The sequence below is a fragment of the Capricornis sumatraensis genome, chromosome 15, assembly GCF_032405125.1.
Source record: "Capricornis sumatraensis isolate serow.1 chromosome 15, serow.2, whole genome shotgun sequence".
NCBI classification, from domain to species: Eukaryota; Metazoa; Chordata; class Mammalia; order Artiodactyla; family Bovidae; genus Capricornis; species Capricornis sumatraensis.
In genome coordinates this window covers 14101726-14120128 of record NC_091083.1, presented here as the reverse complement: position 1 = coordinate 14120128, position 18403 = coordinate 14101726, and the positions used below count along the sequence as shown (strand labels likewise).

Sequence of the window (18403 nt, the reverse complement as noted above, 5' to 3'; positions counted from 1 at the left end):
GGTCCCAAACCCGAAAGAACTCAAAATGCCCATCCACTTGCAGAACAAACTGCTGATCCACGCAGTAGAGATACACCTCAAAAGCATTCTAGTGGACTCCCTTGGAGATGCAGCAGATGGGAATCCACCTGCTAATTCGGGGGCACAGGTTTGACCCCTGGTCAGGGAGGACTCCACACGCAGAGGAGCGTCTAAGCCCATGTGCCTAGAGCCTGTGCCCCGTAGCAAGAGAAGGCACCGCAATGGAAGCCTGGTGCACCGCAGTGAAGAGAAGCCCTCGCCACAACCAGAGGAAGCCTGTGCGGCAACGAAGATTCAGCACAGCTAAAAATAAAAATAGCAACAGCAACAAAAACACATTCTACGAACTTCCCTGGTGGTTCAGGGGTTAAGACTTCACACTTCCACTGCAGGGGGTGGGGTTCAATCCTTGGTTAGGCAACTAGGATCCCACATGCTGCCAGGTGAGGCCCCAAAATTAAATAAGAGCATTCTAGACAGGGCACAGTTGCAGCGATAGAAAGGAGATGGGTGGTTGCCTAGGTCGGGATGGGGACACTGACTGCAAAGGAACGCAAGGGAGCCCTTTCTTTGAGGCGTGACGGAATGCTCTGTACCTTATGACCTTCACACAACTGTATACAACTGCCAAAACTCACCAAATACTAAAATGGGTGAATGCTACCACTGTAAGTAACTCAGTTTACAAAATTCTCTAATACTTCCCCATTTCGGAGTGCAAGCATGCCCTTAAAATGGCCTACACAATCCCTTTTTCCATCCACCCTCTCCCTCCCTCCGACACCAACCAATGTGGCCAACTTCCTCTTAAACAGCCACTCAAGAGCAGAGCCAGTCTGTATTCTGAGACTAAGTACAGTCACTGAGACCAAGCAGTGAGAAAATGTACTAGCAACTGGGACTGCTGTCAACATACAAGAGCAGTCTTTTTTTCTAGTAGCTCACTGTTAATATACGGATGTACATGAACTTGACAACTAAAAAGTTATTCTTAACAGTCAGACTCTGCAAGTGGTGAAGTTTAAGGAATAAAAACTATTTTGCTTTTTCCTTACATATACATGTGGTAAAAATCTACATAAGCCTAAAAAGTGGTCTTAACATAAATATATTCCACAAATACATTAAAAAAATCTAAGTGATAAGGAAAAGTCTTGTTTCAGAAAATATTACAACAGGAACACAAAAAGTGATCAACAGTGTCACTTTACCATGTGCTATACATAAAAAATTGTCTGCTTCTAAAGACACCCATGGTTTTGCTAGCAGAGGACTGAACTGATAGCCCTAAGTAGATATCAAACACTACAGAAAATGAACTTTGGAAATACCTGAGTATTGGTGTTTAAGAAGCACAATGAGGCAGCAAGATTAGGATTGGCAACCATTGGGTTAGACTGCTAGTCTTCAAAAAGATTAAACATCTTTCCTTTGGAGGTCATTCAATCAAGAGGTATTAACTAAGCAGGTATTCCTTAGGAAACACCCTATCTCAAGAGGGTAGAGTATAAGACGTGAAGTCTGAAGACAATATTCCCTTTTTCTCTGTTTTCCCAGAAAACATTTAATATAGTTACTCTTAAATGGTCTTTATTCAAGTAAAAAATGAATGAAAAGATTTGTGAAATGCCTACTACTGGCTCATTTATTTGACTCTGAAGATGAAATTCAGATCCTGCCCAGGTCTCGTTTTCTTCTAATTTGCAGGATGATCATTACTATTATTAGTACAAGTTAAAGTATTAGTATTAGTACAAGTATTAGTAAAAAAGGGACTTCCCTGGTGGCGCAGCGGGTAAGACTCTGTGCTCCCGAAGCAGCAGGGCCTGCGTTTGATTCATTCTCAGGGAACTAGATCCTACCTGCCACAACCAAAGATCCCACATGCTGCAACTAAGACTCAGTGCAGCCAAATAAATACATGAATGAATAACACACAAAAATAAGCCCCGGGATGGCAGTTCATATGCATAAAAAATAACACAGAAAATCTAATCAAGTGCTTGATCTAATTCTTTTACTTTTATTAAAGTGTCTCTACCATTAGCTGCTCCAAGATGACACTAGAAAAGCATCCCATTACAGTTTATGTACCTTAAGATGTGTCCTAGCCTAGCACCAGCATTTGATGATAGGGCAGTGGGTCAATAAATGAAATACTAGGTAAGGAATACAAATAAAAATTTTATTGTACAAAATTAAGGCCTTCACAGTTCACTAAGGCTAAACAGAGACTACGTAACCTTTTAAATCCTTTACAAAAAGCTCACATACACTTCCCCTTTCCCAGCTATTAAAATGAACTGATCAAATGTTATCAAAACGAAAGCTATAAATAACACTGAGTCCTTTAAAGACAGCTATCCCAAATGTTATTTTTTGGCATAGGTGATCTTCATGGCATGGGACGGTGTGATCTTAAATCCCTGCAGAGCATCCCTAGCAGCTCCAGCCTGTCCATCATTTTCAAATTCAACAAAAGCGATGTCATGCCTCCCAGGTACCAAACGTACTTCCTTGAAACCAGGGAACCTATAACGAATGAAAACAATGCTTATATATGTAAACAATTTATATATATACAAATATAGAAATGACATCAAATACAAAATGTCTATTCTGTATTTAAATTTGTTAAGCAACATCATGATATATGTCCAGGAAAATGATCACATCCCACCAAGAATCCTGAGTGGGATGAAAGAGCCTGAAATATAATTAATACCATGAAAAGAACGGCAGGAATCATGTAAGCCAATTCTATTTCTGTCACTTCATCAAAGCTTTGTCTTCTACTTTACTTATCAATTAGAACTAATAATTCAAACGTTAGAGGTAATTCAGCTTCTTATTTGCTTAATCTGCATACTGGTTTCAATTTAAGATTAATTCTGGAGCAAATCAATGAAGCCGTAAGGAATTATTGTATGGTATACAAATGGATTCAGCCCAGGGAAGTGCTATCTGTCCTGTCAGGAGGCTCTCAGAACACAGACTGTTTATGAAAACACTTACTGATTAAACAGCATGGAGAGCATCATCTCATTAGTCTCTTCTGGTAGATTATTAAGGAATAAAATATAGTTTGGAGGGTAATCAGGAACCTATTAAAAAGAAAAGGCCAAGTTAACTTAGAAGTATAAAAAGCATATTAAGTCACTTTGGCTCTTACATTTAAATCTAAATTTCAGATAATTACATTCCACAGTTTAAGGCTTATGAAATCTTACCACATCAAGCTCTAAAGGTGAAAAACAGTGACATCAGAGAAGTAAACAAAACCTAACAGTAATTAAGACTGACATTCAAGTCACTTAGGAAATATTTGGAAGATTATAAATCTTATCAACAGTTTTTAAGTATTTAAATATTAAGTATTTAATTAACAGTATTTAAAATAATATTTAAGTTTTAAGCATCTGGAGGCAGTTGGAATAGAAGGCTTTTGTCATCTGGATTATATAACTGGTCTTAACAAAACCAGAGATGGCACTGGTGTCACCCGTCCTCAGCTGCTTAACCCTCAGATACTCAATCCTACTGCATACTACCTCCCAGTGTGTGAGAAAATTTAAAAAAAAAAAAAAAAAGATTTCCACTTAGTGCTACAACTACGGAGCCCACGCTCTGCAACAAGAGAAGCCACTGCAATGAGAAGCCCGCACACCGCAGCTAGAGTATAGCCCCCACTCACACAACTAGAGAAAGTCTGTGCATAGCAACGAAGACCCAACGTAGCCAAAAATAAAAAAATTAATAAAGAAAAAGAGAAAGTTTCCATGTAGAACCTATATTTGGCGATTTTTAATGTTTTTCCCAAGTAAACGAGAGTAAATTTCATGAGAAAAAAGATGAAATGTAAAGAACTTAGGGCTTAGAGAATTATGTGCTGGACTATAGTTGCTGAAAGACTTCAAAGTAGTAGAAAATGTAAGAAACTTAAAATCAGAGGAGGAAAACCTCAGTGGTGCAAGGAATTCCCTGGATATAAGGATCCTGTCAGACCCTAGTACCTAAGGGACCATGTGGGAAACCATTAGTATATAACTCAAGATTTCTGAGGCCTTTATTGGGAAGATTTAGTAGAGTTTCCTAATAAATCTATATTGTGCTAAGTTGCTTCAGTTGTGCCTCTTTGCAACCACATGGACTATAGCCGCCAGGGTCCTCGGCCCATGGAATTCTCCAGGCAAGAAAACTGGAGCGGTTGGCCATTTCCTCCTCCAGGGGATCTTCCCAATCCTGGGATAGAACACTTGTCTCCTGCAGCTCCTGCACGGCAGGCGGATTCTATACCGTGGAGTCACTGGGAAAAGATCTGTATCAGGAGACTTACACATATATGTATTGAGGAAATAAGAACAAAGGTAACCATAGAACAACTTTGCTCTTTGAGAAAAGATGGGTTAGTGCTTTAGCCAATGGGAATGGATTCCAAGCAACAAGCCCGAAAAGCTCTGGGCCACATCATGTGAAGAAAACAACTATTCTGCTTCTTATCTTTATAGACTTAGAATATATTGCTTAATCCTGTCATTGATCATTGTGGGAAGCAAGGAATAAAGTCAGGTTTTGTTTTCTTCTTCTTAAAGAAAAATAAAATGTTTTGAGGAAGGAGGTTCCACATTATTGTGGCTTATAGATGGAATCATTTTCAGTTTTTGGAGACATGAGGGTTGTTGTACATTACTGCTATTGTTTTGTAATTTTATTTTAAAGTAAGTATCACATGGGAAAAAATATTACCTGAGGATTTGGTGTTGCATTTCCTTGGGTATTAGCTGAATTTGGTGTTCCCTAAAGGAAAAAGAGTGAGAAACAGTTAAAACTTCCAATCCCTCTGAAAAAGTAGAAAGTGTTTAAAATTACTGCACTAAAAATAAGATTATCATAGATTTTTTTATTCCATTTTATTTTGAGAATTTACATCTTAAAACTCTGACTCAAACATTTATGTATTTGTAACTTGTCAAATATTTTTGAAAGGTCTGTATCATAAAAGTCAACCTCTAAGTTTCAAAATTATGGAGAAACACATAGGAGAAAAACCAAGGACGAGCCTTTCTCACTTTTCTTTTTTCAAAACAACTAGAAAAAAACCTCACGCATTATACTTATTAAAACTGATTTCTAATTACTTTCAATCCCAAAGTAACTAGTTTTTGGATGATAATTTCACCTTTAACTGGAATTTTAAAATTAGATTTTTGAATTTATGAACTGTTCAAAGAAGGCTGATTTCAGTGGAATACTAAAGATAAAATCTATAGTATTATTTATACACAGAACTCAAAAAATAAGCCGACAGATACTAACATATTTTGGATAATGATGGAGGAAGGAGGATGGATGCGAATTCAAATAAAACTGCCTGATATACAGCAGAATAGGAACTTCTGCCATCTTACCTGACCAGGCTTTTTGTTCACAGGTGTTGCAGCCTGTTCCACAGCTTTGGCTTTCTTCTTTTCTTTTTTCTTTTCTTTGTCAGCAAAAGTGCCACGCATTTTAGATATTATATCAGAATCTGTTTTGGCATACTGGATTCGCTGTTTTAATTATTTTAAAAAAAGTTATTTTTCATCTACACTTGTCATTAATATTTCAAACTTCATTACACAAATGTGAGCTAATTTTAAACACATCCAAAAGGAAATCTGTCAAGTATGCTGAGTGCCAACAGAAAATAAACTGTGGCCCTGATATGCAACTGAGACAAGGTTAGATTCAACTGTGTTTATTTGAAGAACCATAGATTTTCATATGGGAGAAACAGGACTTGGAAAAATCTGCACCACTAATCCTCTCCATTAAAAGACAGAAAAGAGTGCACTGGAAAGCTGTCTATGCCTTACAGGAACACTCGACACGTCAAGATGTGCATGGAGTTTGTTACTTCTCAAGTTAAAGTACTGAAGACTGAGAATGACTTTCCTTTGAATCTGGAATATTACTTTTAAACGAAATAATGAATAGTGGCATCAACTTAAATTTTAAAAGCTTTGAAAGGAAATAAGATGGCATCATAGCTGTGCAACCAGGCCACTTGCATGAATAATACACCACACACAGCATAAAACTTTTCTTTCCTGGGGTCCAGAAAGCTGAAACTACCTCTCTGATCATATTGAAACACCAGTTCTACCAATTCCTCTCTATGGTTCTCTTCTATGGCAAGAATTTGATTTCAGTATGAAGAGAAAAAGTGACATTTTACAATATACAGGTTTGCTAATGTACAGCTCAGGGAACTCTACTCAGTACTCTGTGACCTAAAATGGGAGGGAAATCCCAAAAAGAGGGGATGTATGTATACACAGGGCTGATTCACCTTGCTGTATTGTAGAAACTAACACAACACTGCAAAGCAACTATACTCCAATAGAAATGAATTCTTAAAAATAATGAAGGTTTGAAAACAAAGAATTCGTTAAAACCAAGAGCAGCTCTTTCCTTTCTTTTATGTTAACTAGAGATGACTATATGGGGGAAACAAGAGGAGAGCAAGCCTCTCACATCTCCATCCCTTCAGTCAGTCAGTTCAGTTGCTCAGTTGTGTCCAATTCTTTGAACTCTGTGGACCACAGCATGCCAGGCCTCCCTGTCCATCACCAACTACCGGAACTTACTCAAACTCATGCCTGTTGAGTCAGTGATGCCATCCAATCATCTTATCTTCTGTCATCCCCTTCAATCTCTCCCAGCATCAGGGTCTTTTCTAGTGAGTCAGTTCTTTGCATCAGGTGGACAAAATATTGGGAGTTTCAACTTCAGCATCAGTCCTTCCAATGAATTTTCAGGACTGATCTCCTTTAGGATGGACTGGTTGGATCTTCTTGCAGTGCAAGGGACTCTCAAAGAGTCTTCTCCAACATCACAGTTTAAAAGCATCAATTCTTCAGCACTCAGCTTTCTTTATAGTCCAGCTCTCACATCCATACATGACCACTGGAAAAACCATAGCTTTGACTAGATGGACCTTTGTTGGCAGAGTAATGTCTCTGCTTTTTAATATACTGTCTAGGTTGGTCATAACTTTTCTTCCAAGGAGCAAGTGTCTTTTAATTTCATGGCTGCAGTCACCATCTGCAGTGATTTTGGAGCCCAAAAAAATAAAGTCTGACGCTGTTTCCACTGTTTCGCTATCTATTTGCCATGAAGTGATGGGAGCGGATGCCATGATCTTAACTTTTCAATGTTCAGTTTTAAGCTAGCTTTTTCGCTCTCCTCTTTCGCTTTCATCAGGAGGTTCTTTAGTTCTTCTTCACTTTCTGCCATAAGGGTGGTGTCATCTGCATATGTGAAGTTATTGATATTTCTCCCAGCAATACTGATTCCAGCTTGTGCTTCTTCCAGCCCAGTGTTTCTCATGATGTACTCTGCACAGAAGTTAAATAAGCAGGGTGACAATATACAGCCTTGACGTACTCCTTTTCCTATTTGGAACCAGTCTGTTATTTCATGTCCAGTTCTAACTGTTGTGCCCTGACCTGCATATAGGTTTCTCAAAAGGCAGATCAGGAGGTCTGGTATTCCCATCTCTTTAAGACTTTCCCACAGTTTGCTGTGATCCACACAAAGGCTTTCGCGTAGTCAATAAAGTAAAAGTAGATTTTTTTTGTAACTCTCTGGCTTTTTTGATGATCCAAAAGATCTTGGCAATTTGATTTCTGGTTCCTCTGCTTTTTCTAAATCCAGCTTGAACATCTGGAAGTTCACGGTTCATGTACTGTTGAAACCTGGCTTGGAGAATTTTGAGTAGTACTTTGCTAGTGTGTGAGATGAGTGCAACTGTGTGGTAGTTTGAGCATCCTTTGGCAGTGCCTTTCTTTGGGACTGGAATGAAAACTGACCTTTTCCAGTCCTGTGGCCACTGCTGAGTTTTCCAAATTTGCTGGCATATTGAGTGCACCACTTTCACAGCATCATCTTTTAGGACTGGAAATAGCTCAACTGGAATGCCATCACTTCCACTAGCTTTGTTTATAGTGATGCTTCCTAAGGCCCACTTGTCTTCACATTCCAGGATGTCTGGCTCTAGGTGAGTGATCACACCATCGTGATTATCTGGGTCGTGAAGATCTTTTTTGTACAGTTCTTCTGTGTAGTCTTGCCACCTCTTCTTAATATCTTCTGATTCTGTTAGGTCCATACCACTTCTGTCCTTTACTGTGCCCATCTTTGTATGAAATGTTTCCTTGGTATCGCTAATTTTCTTGAAAAGATCTCTAGTCTTTCCCATTCTATTGTTTCCTCTATTTCTTTGCACTGATCACTGAGGAAGGCTTTCTTATCTCTCCTTGCTATTCTTTGAAACTCTGCATTCAAATGGGTATCTCTTTCCTTTTTTCCTCTGTCTTTCACTTCTCTTCTTTTCACAGCTATTTGTGAGGCCTCCTCAACCATTTTGCCTTTTTGCATTTGTTTTTCTTGGGTATGGTCTTGATCCCTGTCTCCTGTACAATGTCATGAACCTCCATCCATAGTTCTTCAGGCACTTTATCAGATCTAATCCCTAATCTAGTTCTCACTTCCACTGTATAATCCCTAAGGGATTTGATTTAGGTCATACCTGGATGATCCAGCAGTTTTCCGTACTTTCTTCAACTGAAGTCTGAATTTGGCAGCAAGGAGTTCATGATCTGAGTCACAGTCAGCTCCCAGTCTTGTTTATCCTGACTGTATAGAGCTTGTCCATCTTTGGCTGCAAAGAATATAATTAATCTGATTTCGGTACTGACCATATGGTGATGTCCATGTGGAGAGTCTTCTCTTGTGTTGTTGGAAGAGGGTGTTTGCTATAACCAGTGCATTCTCTTGGCAAAATTCTATTAGCCTTTGCCCTGGTTCATTCTGTACAAGGCCAAATTTGCTTGTTACTCCAGGTGTTTCTTGACTGCCTATTTTTGCATTCCAGTCCCCTATAATGAAAAGGACATCTTTTGGGGGTGTTAGTTCTAGAAGGTCTTGTAGGTCTTCACAGAACCATTCAACTTCAGCTTCTTCAGCATTACTGGTCAGGGCATTACAATAGTCATCTGAGTTAAATTCACCCACTCCAGTCCATTTTAGTTTGCTGATTCCTAAAATGTTGACGTTCACTCTTGCCATCTCCTGTCTGACCACTTCCAATTTGCCTTAATTCATGGACCTAACATTCCAGGTTCCTATGCAATACTGCTCTTTATACCATCAGACCAGTCACATCCGCAACTGGGTGCAGTTTTTGCTTTGGCTCTGTCTCTTCACTTTCTGGAGTTATTTTTCCACTAGTCTCCTGTAGCATACTGGGCACCTACCAACCTGGGGAGTTCATCTTTCAGTGTCCTATCTTTTTGCCTTTTCATACTCCATCCCTTAGGCTTCTTCTGATTGCAGGACTTCCTCCAAGTGGACTTAACCCTGCCAGCAACTTTGTTAGTCTTGCACATCATCATCTAACCAAAAGGAGCAGATCTAGGCTAACTCTGACTTCGTCCAGGGATTTTCTCCCAACTCCCCTGGGTCTTCAACCTTCTTCTGACCTGGGAAGATCTTGGGTGATCTTGTACTTTTCCCTATGGCCTGTGAAAATCTCTCACCTCAGCCCTCGCTCTTAGCTGGCTGGTCTAGAGCAGCAGTTCTCAAGTTGAGGAGAATCTGCCCACCAGAACACAGCTGGCACTGCTGGCTGGAGACACTGCATCGTCACGCTAAGTGGGCAGAGGCCAGACATGCTGTTAAACACTCTCCAATGAACCAGAAAGCCCAAACAATAAAAAAAAAAGTTATTCAGTTCAAAATGTCAATAGTGCCAGTGTTGAAAAATAGTAAATACTGATGAGAGATAAAAATTCACCCAGAGCTTAGAGAAGGTGCAAGATTTACATTTATACCAGAGGTTTCAAGACAGAGACCCTTAGGAAGATGGTTTCACTTTACTGAGGTATTTTTGGAATTAAAGAATCAAATGTCCTTGAATCACAGAGAATAATTTTGTTCTGAGTTCCAAGTCATAGACAATTTTGCTCATTTCTGATCTGGTATGTTGGCGTTAAAATAAAAGAGCAACTGAAACCACCTAAGTAAATATAAACAAGATAGCTCAAGGAACATTCTTTCCCTCTTCCAGGATGCTGGAGATCTGGCAGTACCTCCTATTTTCCTGAAGGCAGAGAAGAGACCTCCTAAAATACCTCCAATATGGGATCAGTGTAATGGGCTTGTCCCTTTGATTTTTAGTAACTAGCTGGCAAGGTGAAGCCGGTGCCAAATGCAGCAAACAATTTCCAGCTTTCCTGGCCTTCAATCCCAGGCATATGCAAACGTGTCATCCCAACTTAACAAACAGTCCTAAAACCCTTTATGGGAATAAATGGCTTCTCCATACTAACATAATTTCAGATTTAAACTAAAACCCAGTCTTATGCTACTACCAGCTGAGATCTCAATTATGCTGGTTCTTCATGCTACTGAGAAAGATAAACTGGTTTCAGGAAATGCCAATTTACTGTAAGTTGGGGTAGGTAGGTAGGTACTACCCCTTCTCAGTTTTTCTGGAATACGACTTTTCAAACATACGATGGTGGGAAACAGTCAGGTGGGAAATGATGGGAAAAGGAGCATTGGATAGAGGATGGGCAGAAAATCTGTGGCAGTTTAACAGACAAAAAGTGCTCAGTCCTGAATTAAACAGTGCAGTACCGAGGTCCGTGGAGTGCTGACTATGCCAACACTGCCTGGTATTCTGCGTTAGGTCTTCTTAGGACACAGACAAACCCTTCCATCTGCACACCTTCTGTGGCTGCTTCTTCAACTATAAAAGCAGTTTAAGGAGCTGCAAAAGAGATCATCTGGCTCGTAAAGCCTAAAATATTCCCTATCTGGCCCTTTACAGATCAGATGCCTATCCTAATTGAGGGGAAAAAAAAACATCACAATATTGGATGTCAGCAGATTAGCTTTCAAGTCCTGACGATGCCACTGGTTACAGTAACATAAGATTTCTGTGCCTGATTTTTAATTTGTAAAAAGAGATCACAGTGGTATTCTGCACTACAGATTATGGGCCAAATCCAGCCCATGGCCTGTTTTTGTATGGCCTATGAGTTAAGAACTTTTTTCTTTCTTTTTACAATTTTTAAAGGGTTATTTAAAACACACACACACACACACATAAGAATGTGCAATACAAACTCTATGTGGTCCACAAAGCTTGTATTATCTGGTCCTTTATAAAAGAGTTTTTGCTTGCCTGTAAATTTGACCAAAAAATATTCAGTCTGCTTATTCTTTTTTTTTTTTTAAATAGGTGGTGAAACGGAACATGCACAAAAAGCCAGTTAATGGCAGAACCAGAATGAGAACATGGGACCTTGAAACTCTCGGCCTCGGCTCTTTCCCCAACACCCCTTCCCATCACATTCCAGTTCCAGAAGAAAAGCACTAAAATCCATACCCAAGGGAGACTGTACCCATTCAAACACCAAGAGACCTCTGGATTATATACTCTGTCTCCAGCCTGATCCGATCCTCTACCATCTCTGACTTATACCAATGCCTCCTGAGTTCCCTACTTCCCTTCCCACAATTCAACTTTGACCCAACAGCTAAACGTGAAATCTCAGGTCTCTCCTGAGTTTAAAACTGTCCTTAGATCAGCGCTTTGACTGCATAGCATCTGAAGTACAGTATTTCACTATGGTATTTTTTTGAAATTTCGGACTGGATTTCCTCTTTGACTCACCATTTTTGTTTTGCGTTGTTTTACAAGTTTACAAACAGAGGTTTCTTTTTAATCTTCTGAGTAATTATTCTAGTTCTTAGTTCTTTTGAGAGGACAGTATTGCCTATACTGCCATTGTTCTTAAAATATTCTACATCTTCGTGTATTTTGCTTTTGCCCATCTGAAGTGTCATAACTCAAAAAGTGAATATTACAAACTCTACTACTAATGTGTTTCTATAAAAATAAATACATAAATGAACCCCAACCCACTACACAGAAGGCAGAAAGCAACAGCCACACTGTCAAGGGTATATTTACAAATCTACCATACCATTAGTAGTGATTAAAGCCAAAATAAGATTGATTTACCATTGGTTTGCCATAAAATGGAAATCCTTGTAACTGTCTCAAGGCATTTGTAGATGAGCCCAGTTCCTTAAATATAACAAAGGCTTGTCCCCTCATCTTCATGGTCTTCAAAGCAACGATATCTACCACGTGGCCAAACTGAGAAAACAGGGCATACAGGGATCTCTTCAATTCTGCACAAAATTAGAGGGGAAACAAGGCATCTGTGGATGAAACTATGACTGAAATTCTTCTTAAAATGACATTGCACTGAATGCACTCCGCTCATTTATTTATACAAAGTTACATATTTTAATAACATACTATTGCCAACGGCTGTTTAATTTTAAGAGTTTCTGAAATGGTTTCATCTGAGTGAAAACAGATTCAACATATCTTCAGCCCCTACTTATTTTTAATCTTTAAAAAGCCTTAAAGTCTTTACATAATAAGGGATAAACCATTATTTCACGCAGTGAGAAAGATGACTAGATGAGAACTTTTGAAGCTGTATAATTTTTAAGATGGTAGTAAATAAACACACTAGTTTTTTTAAAAAACACTTACCTTCCTTTTTAATTTTGTCATTCATATTGTTGATATAAATTGTATGATTTGGTCTGATATCCATGTTTTGTGTTAAACTGTTCCAATAGCCTAAAAAGACAATAAATATTCTGTTACTAAACAGGGAGGATTCGTTCACGTCACAGGGTGGCATTAAGGACACAGAACAAAGGTACTGACTTTGCAATTCTTTCAGCCCCAAATGTCAGTTTGAAAACTGAAAATATCAGTTTGGGGGTAGTTTTTAAAACCTCTCCAAAACTTGCGAGCCCTCCTTTTTAAAGAAAAGAACAGTTCTCAGGTCGAAAACTTGGTGCCGCACCATTATCTAGTCAATTTTTAGTAATATTCCTTTATTCCATACTTTTATTTTTATAACCTATTTCTTCCATGACAAGTGAGACTGTTTTTTTCCATCTGCCTAATGAACTTCTCCTTTTAAACAATATTTAAAAATTGAATTGATTTGGTGAAAAACAAGCTAACAAATGCACGTTCATTAAAAATCATAAGATACAGAACATTAATGAAATTTGCTAAGAATCCTTGCATGGGTACTCTCATAAAGGACTTCCATATTATTGCTTAATTTACACACACCATCACCAACAGTCCTGATTCCAAAGTCAAATGGAACCGACTTGAAACGCTGGTATAGTACAGCATGATGGTTAAAAACTCAGTATCTAGTGCCAGTGGATTTGAATTCAAATCTTTCTATGTTTCTTACTAGCTGCTTGACTGATGGCAAGTTCCTTAATTTCACAGGTTCATGTCTGTAAAATGGGGATGGTGATTTGCCTATTAGAGCTCAGAAGACTAAATGAGATAAAATTCTTTGCAGCTTTAGAATGAGCAGTAAGCACTTACAACAGCTGTCACTGCTGTTTATCACAGAATAAAGCACGGATTCCCAGGAGGCTCAGTGGTAAAGCATCGGCCTGTCAACGCAGGAGACGCGGGCCCGAACCATGGGTCATGAAGATCCCCTGAAGGAAATGGCAACCCACTCCAGTATTCTTGCCTGGGAAATCCCATTGATAGAGGAGCCTGGCGGAATACAGTCCATGGGGTCGCAAAGAGTGGAACATGATTTGGCGACGAAACAAAAAGTTAATGCAAGTTCTTTCCTACGGTTACATAGGTGATACGCAGGCAGCCTGAAAATTCAACCCTTGTTTTCTGTCTCTTGCACTTTTATTTCACACCCACCACACTATTTCATTTTTCCCACTCTTTTAGTCGCGAATTGGGACCTTGCTTTATTCCCTGATAACCCACATATACCTTCATTTCACGAACATTTACACTCATAGTACTTGCATAGCGTAGGATGTCTGACAAGAAAAACGCCTACAGATGGGGACTGTTCTTCTGTAGGTTAATAGGTGAAAGGTAATGCAATCCCAAAGAAAGGCAATGCCAAAGAATGCTCAAACTACCGCACAATTGCACTCATCTCACATGCTAGTAAAATAATGCTCAAAATTCTCCAAGCCAGGCTTCAGCAATACGTGAACCATGAACTCCCTGATGTTCAAGCTGGTTTTAGAAAAGGCAGAGGAACCAGAGATCAAATTGCCAACATCCTCTGGATCATGGAAAAAGCAAGAGAGTTCCAGAAAAACATCGATTTCTGCTTTATTGACTATGCCAAAGCCTTTGACTGTGTGGATCACAATCAACTGTGGAAAATTCTGAAAGAGATGGGAATACCAGACCACCTGACCTGCCTCTTGAGAAATCTGTATGCAGGTCAGGAAGCAACGGTTAGAACTGGAACAACACACTGGTTTCAAATAGGAAAAGGAGTATGTCAAGGCTGTATATTGTCACCCTGCTTATTTAACTTATATGCAGAGTAAATCATGAGAAACGCTGGACTGGAAGAAACACAAGCTGGAATCCAGATTGCCAGGAGAAATATCAATCACCTCAGATATGCAGATGACACCACCCTTATGGCAGAAAGTGAAGAGGAACTAAAAAGCCTCTTGATGAAAGTGAAAGAGAGCGAAAAAGTTGGCCTAAAGCTCAACATTCAGAAAACGAAGATCATGGCATCCAGTCCCATCACTTCATGGGAAATAGACGGGGAAACAGTGAAAACAGTGTCAGACTTTATTTTTGGGGGCTCCAAAATCACTGCAGATGGTGACTGCAGCCATGAAATTAAACGACACTTACTCCTTGGAAGAAAAGTTATGACCCACCTAGACAGCATATTCAAAAGCAGAGACATTACTTAGCCAACAAAGGTCCGTCTAGTCAAGGCTATGGTTTTTGCTGTGGTCATGTATGGATGTGAGAGTTGGACTGTGAAGAAGGCTGAGAGCCGAAGAATTGATGCTTTTGAACTGTGGTGTTGGAGAAGACACTTGAGAGTCCCTTGGACTGCAAGGAGATCCAACCAGTCCATTCTGAAGGAGATCAGCCCTGGGATTTCTTTGGAAGGAATGATGCTAAAGCTGAAACTTCAGTACTTTGGCCACCTCATGAGAAGAGTTGACTCACTGGAGAAGACTCTGATGCTGGGAGGGATAGGGGGCAGGAGGAGAAGGGGACGACCGAGAATGAGATGGCTGGATGGCATCAAGGACTCGATGGACGTGAGTTTGAGTGAACTCCGGGAGATGGTGATGAACAGGGAGGCCTGGCGTGCTGCGATTCATGGAGTCGCAAAGAGTCGGACACGACTGAGCGACTGAACTGAACTGAACGCCTCTCAGAGGTTTGAGACCCCTAAACTGAATCTTGGTGGACTGGTGACTCGAAGACGATGAAGAGAAGGAAGTGACAGGGATCAAACTGAGCAGGGGCGCCGGGAGTCGCCTTCCGGATTCAAAAGGGGAGCCTCTGGGAGGCCCCTGAGAAGGCACGGCGCGCGGTAATCGCCTCGGATACGCGAAGGTTATCCGTAACTTCACACGCGCGAGGGTGCCGGCTCTCCAGACGCAGCGACGTCCGCCCACGGGCTCCGCCCGAAGCCCCAGGAAGCGGCCACGCCATGCCCGGCCCCGAAGTGTCCCGCCTAAGACAAGCTCTAAGTCCAGGGGCCTCGCCAGACCCGAGCGTCAGTTTCCAGGCCTTCCTCGGCGACCCACCACGAACCCTCGGCTGCATACATTCCGGCCCCAGCGCAGCGGACCGCTTATTCTCGGCTCCCGCAGGGGAAGGTTTGCCTAAGCCGCAACCCGCAGCCAGAAGAGAGGAGAGAGCGAAGAAAAAAACCCCGCCAACTCACCGAACAGGTCCTCTACGTCCCGTAACAACCACAAGCCAGAAGCCGGAAGCCGAACCAGCCACCGGAAATGACGCTACCACGCACCTCAATCGAAAGCCGATCAGTCAAGAAGCCGAGCCCAGAGTGGATCGATGTCCGTCGGTCTAGACCACAGTAAGTAATCGCTCTGAGCATGCGCACACCTGGTGGCTGGGAGAACAGGTGTGAAGCGGAAACGGGGTAAGGGAAATAGGCCTGGGGGAATTCTGTGGGTTTAACTCGAATTCTGGGGGAGCGCAGTAAGAGTATAAGGACAGACGGTGATCAGTTCCGTCACCATGAGTTAGCGCTGTTCAACCTAGAACATCCTGATAAACACATCTGTGGGCTTCCCTAGTGGTTCAGACGGTAAAGAATTAGCCTGCAATGCGGGAGACCTGGGTTCGATCCCTGGGTTAGGAAGATTCCCTGGAGGAGAGGGCATGACAACCCACCCCGGTATTCTTGCCTGTGAAATCCCGTGGACAGAGGAGCATGGTGGCCTGCACTCCATGGGGTGGTCCAGTTGGACACAACTGGACACGACAAACACATCTGTAAGTTGAAAGCACTGTAAGATGCAACTGAGAACACATGTAATAACACCTAACCTACCCAGCATCACACATTTAATCCAGACCTATCACAAAGGTGCGCAGAACACTCACAGTAGCCTTTTTGTTGTTGAGTCACTCAGTCGTGTCCGACTCTTTGCAGCTCCATGGACTGCAGCACGCCAGCCTTCCCTGTCCTGCAGCATCTCCTGGAGCTTGCTCAAACGCATGTCCATTGAGTTGGTGATGCCATCCAACCATCTCATCCTCTTTCATCCCCTTCTCCTCCTGCCTTCAATCTTTCCCAGCATCAGGGTCTTTCCTAATGAATCAGTACTTCACATCAGGTGACCACTGTATTGGAACTTCAGCTTCAGCATCAGTCCTTCCAATGGATATTCAGGATTGATGCCCTTTAAGATTGACTGGTTGGATCTCCTTGCAGTCCAAGGGACTCTCAAGTGTCTTCTCCAACAACACAGTTCAAAAGCATCAATTCTTCGGTGCTCAGCCTTCTTTATGGTCCAACTCTCACATCCGTACATGACTACTGAAAAAACCATAATTTGACTAGATGGACCTTTGTTGGCAAAGTAATGTCTCTGCTTTTAATATCCTGTCTAGGTTGGTCATAGCTTTTCTTCAAGGAGCAAGCGTCTTTTAATTCCACGGCTTCAGTCACCATAGGCAGTGATTTTAGAGCCCAAGAAAATAGTCTCTCACTGTTTCCATTGTTCCTCCAAATGTTTGCCATGAAATGATGGTACTGGATTCCAAGTCCTTCATTTTCTGAATGTTGAGTTTTAAGCCAGCTTTTTTATTCTCCTCTTTGACTTTCATCATGAGGCTCATTAGTTCTTCCCTTTCATCCATAAGAGTGGTGTCATCTGCGTATCTGAGGTTATTGATATTTCCCCCGACAATCTTGATTCCAGCTTGTGCTCTATCCAGGCTGGCATTTGGTATGATGTACTCTGCATATAAGTTAAATAAGCAGGGTGACAATATACAGCCTTGATGTATTTCTTTCCCAATTTTGAACCAGTCCATTGTTCCATGTCTGGTTCTAACTGTTCCTTCTTGACCTGCATACGGATTTTTCAGGAGGCAGGTCAGGTGGTCTGATATTCCCATCTCTAAGTATTTTCCATAGTTTGTTGTGATCCACATAGTCAAAGGCTTGAACATAGTCAATGAAGCTGAAGTAGATGTTTTTCTGTAATTCTCTTCCTTTTTCTATGATCCAGTGAATGTTGGTAATTGGATCTCTGGTTCCTCTGCCTTTTCTAAATCCAGCTTGAACATCTGAAAGTTTTTGTTTCATGTACTGTTGAAGCCTAGCTTGGAGAATTTTGAGCATTACTTTGCTAGTGTGTGAGATGAGTGCAGTAGTTTGAGCATTCTTTGGCATTGCCTTTCTTAGGGATTGGAAGGAAAACTGACCTTTGCCAGTCCTGTGGCCACTGCTGAGGTTTCCAAATTTGCTGGCATATTGAGTGCACCACTTCAGCAGCAGCATCTTTTAGGATTTGAAATAGCTCAGCTGGAATTCCATCACCTCCACTACCTTATAGTTGGGCAAAAATCCATACAAAGCCAATTTTATAATAATGCGTTAAACATCACAGGGAATTTGTTGAATACTACACTGAAAGTGAAAAACACAACAGCAGTCTGGGTACAGAATGTAGTTCACCCTCATGGTCACATGACTGACTGTATTGCAGGAAAATGGAAGGATGGTCATAACTCAGGTCTCCAGGAAGTCCCTGGGAGGGGCCACCAAGTAAGCATCCTTGGCTTCATGCAGGAAAGATTTCAAGAGTCATGGTGGTAAAGTGAAAGCAGGTTTATTGAGAGGCAGGTTTATTGAGAGAGACAGACATTCCATAGGCAGAATACAGTCCATCTCAGTTGGTGAGAGTGGGGCTGTGGCAAGGGGGG

At 41.1% G+C, this 18403-nt stretch overlaps 1 protein-coding gene across 1 annotated transcript; it reads right to left on the bottom strand.

Annotated features, from left to right (window-relative positions):
* Positions 1-2238: 2238 nt before the first annotated feature.
* On the bottom strand, positions 2239-15931 carry SNRPB2 (small nuclear ribonucleoprotein polypeptide B2). The gene is made up of 7 exons (XM_068987466.1): positions 15888-15931; positions 12644-12733; positions 12098-12270; positions 5430-5570; positions 4768-4818; positions 3037-3125; positions 2239-2553 (listed from the first exon to the last, which is right to left on the bottom strand). Exons 2-7 carry the CDS (start codon positions 12705-12707, stop codon positions 2394-2396), a joined length of 678 nt encoding a protein of 225 aa, XP_068843567.1. The 5' UTR covers positions 12708-12733; positions 15888-15931; the 3' UTR covers positions 2239-2393.
* Positions 15932-18403: the final 2472 nt, after the last annotated feature.

Bases quoted from the DNA above. Each gene is read 5' to 3' on its own strand.
- SNRPB2 (XM_068987466.1), bottom strand. From the start codon at position 12,707: ATGGATATCAGACCAAATCATACAATTTATATCAACAATATGAATGAC. The intron at 5,571-12,097 runs GTAAATCAATCT...TAATTAAAACAG, and splicing joins CATTTTATGGCAAACCAATG to CGAATCCAGTATGCCAAAAC. The intron at 3,126-4,767 runs GTAATATTTTTT...TCTTTTTAATAG, and splicing joins ATGCAACACCAAATCCTCAG to GTTCCTGATTACCCTCCAAA.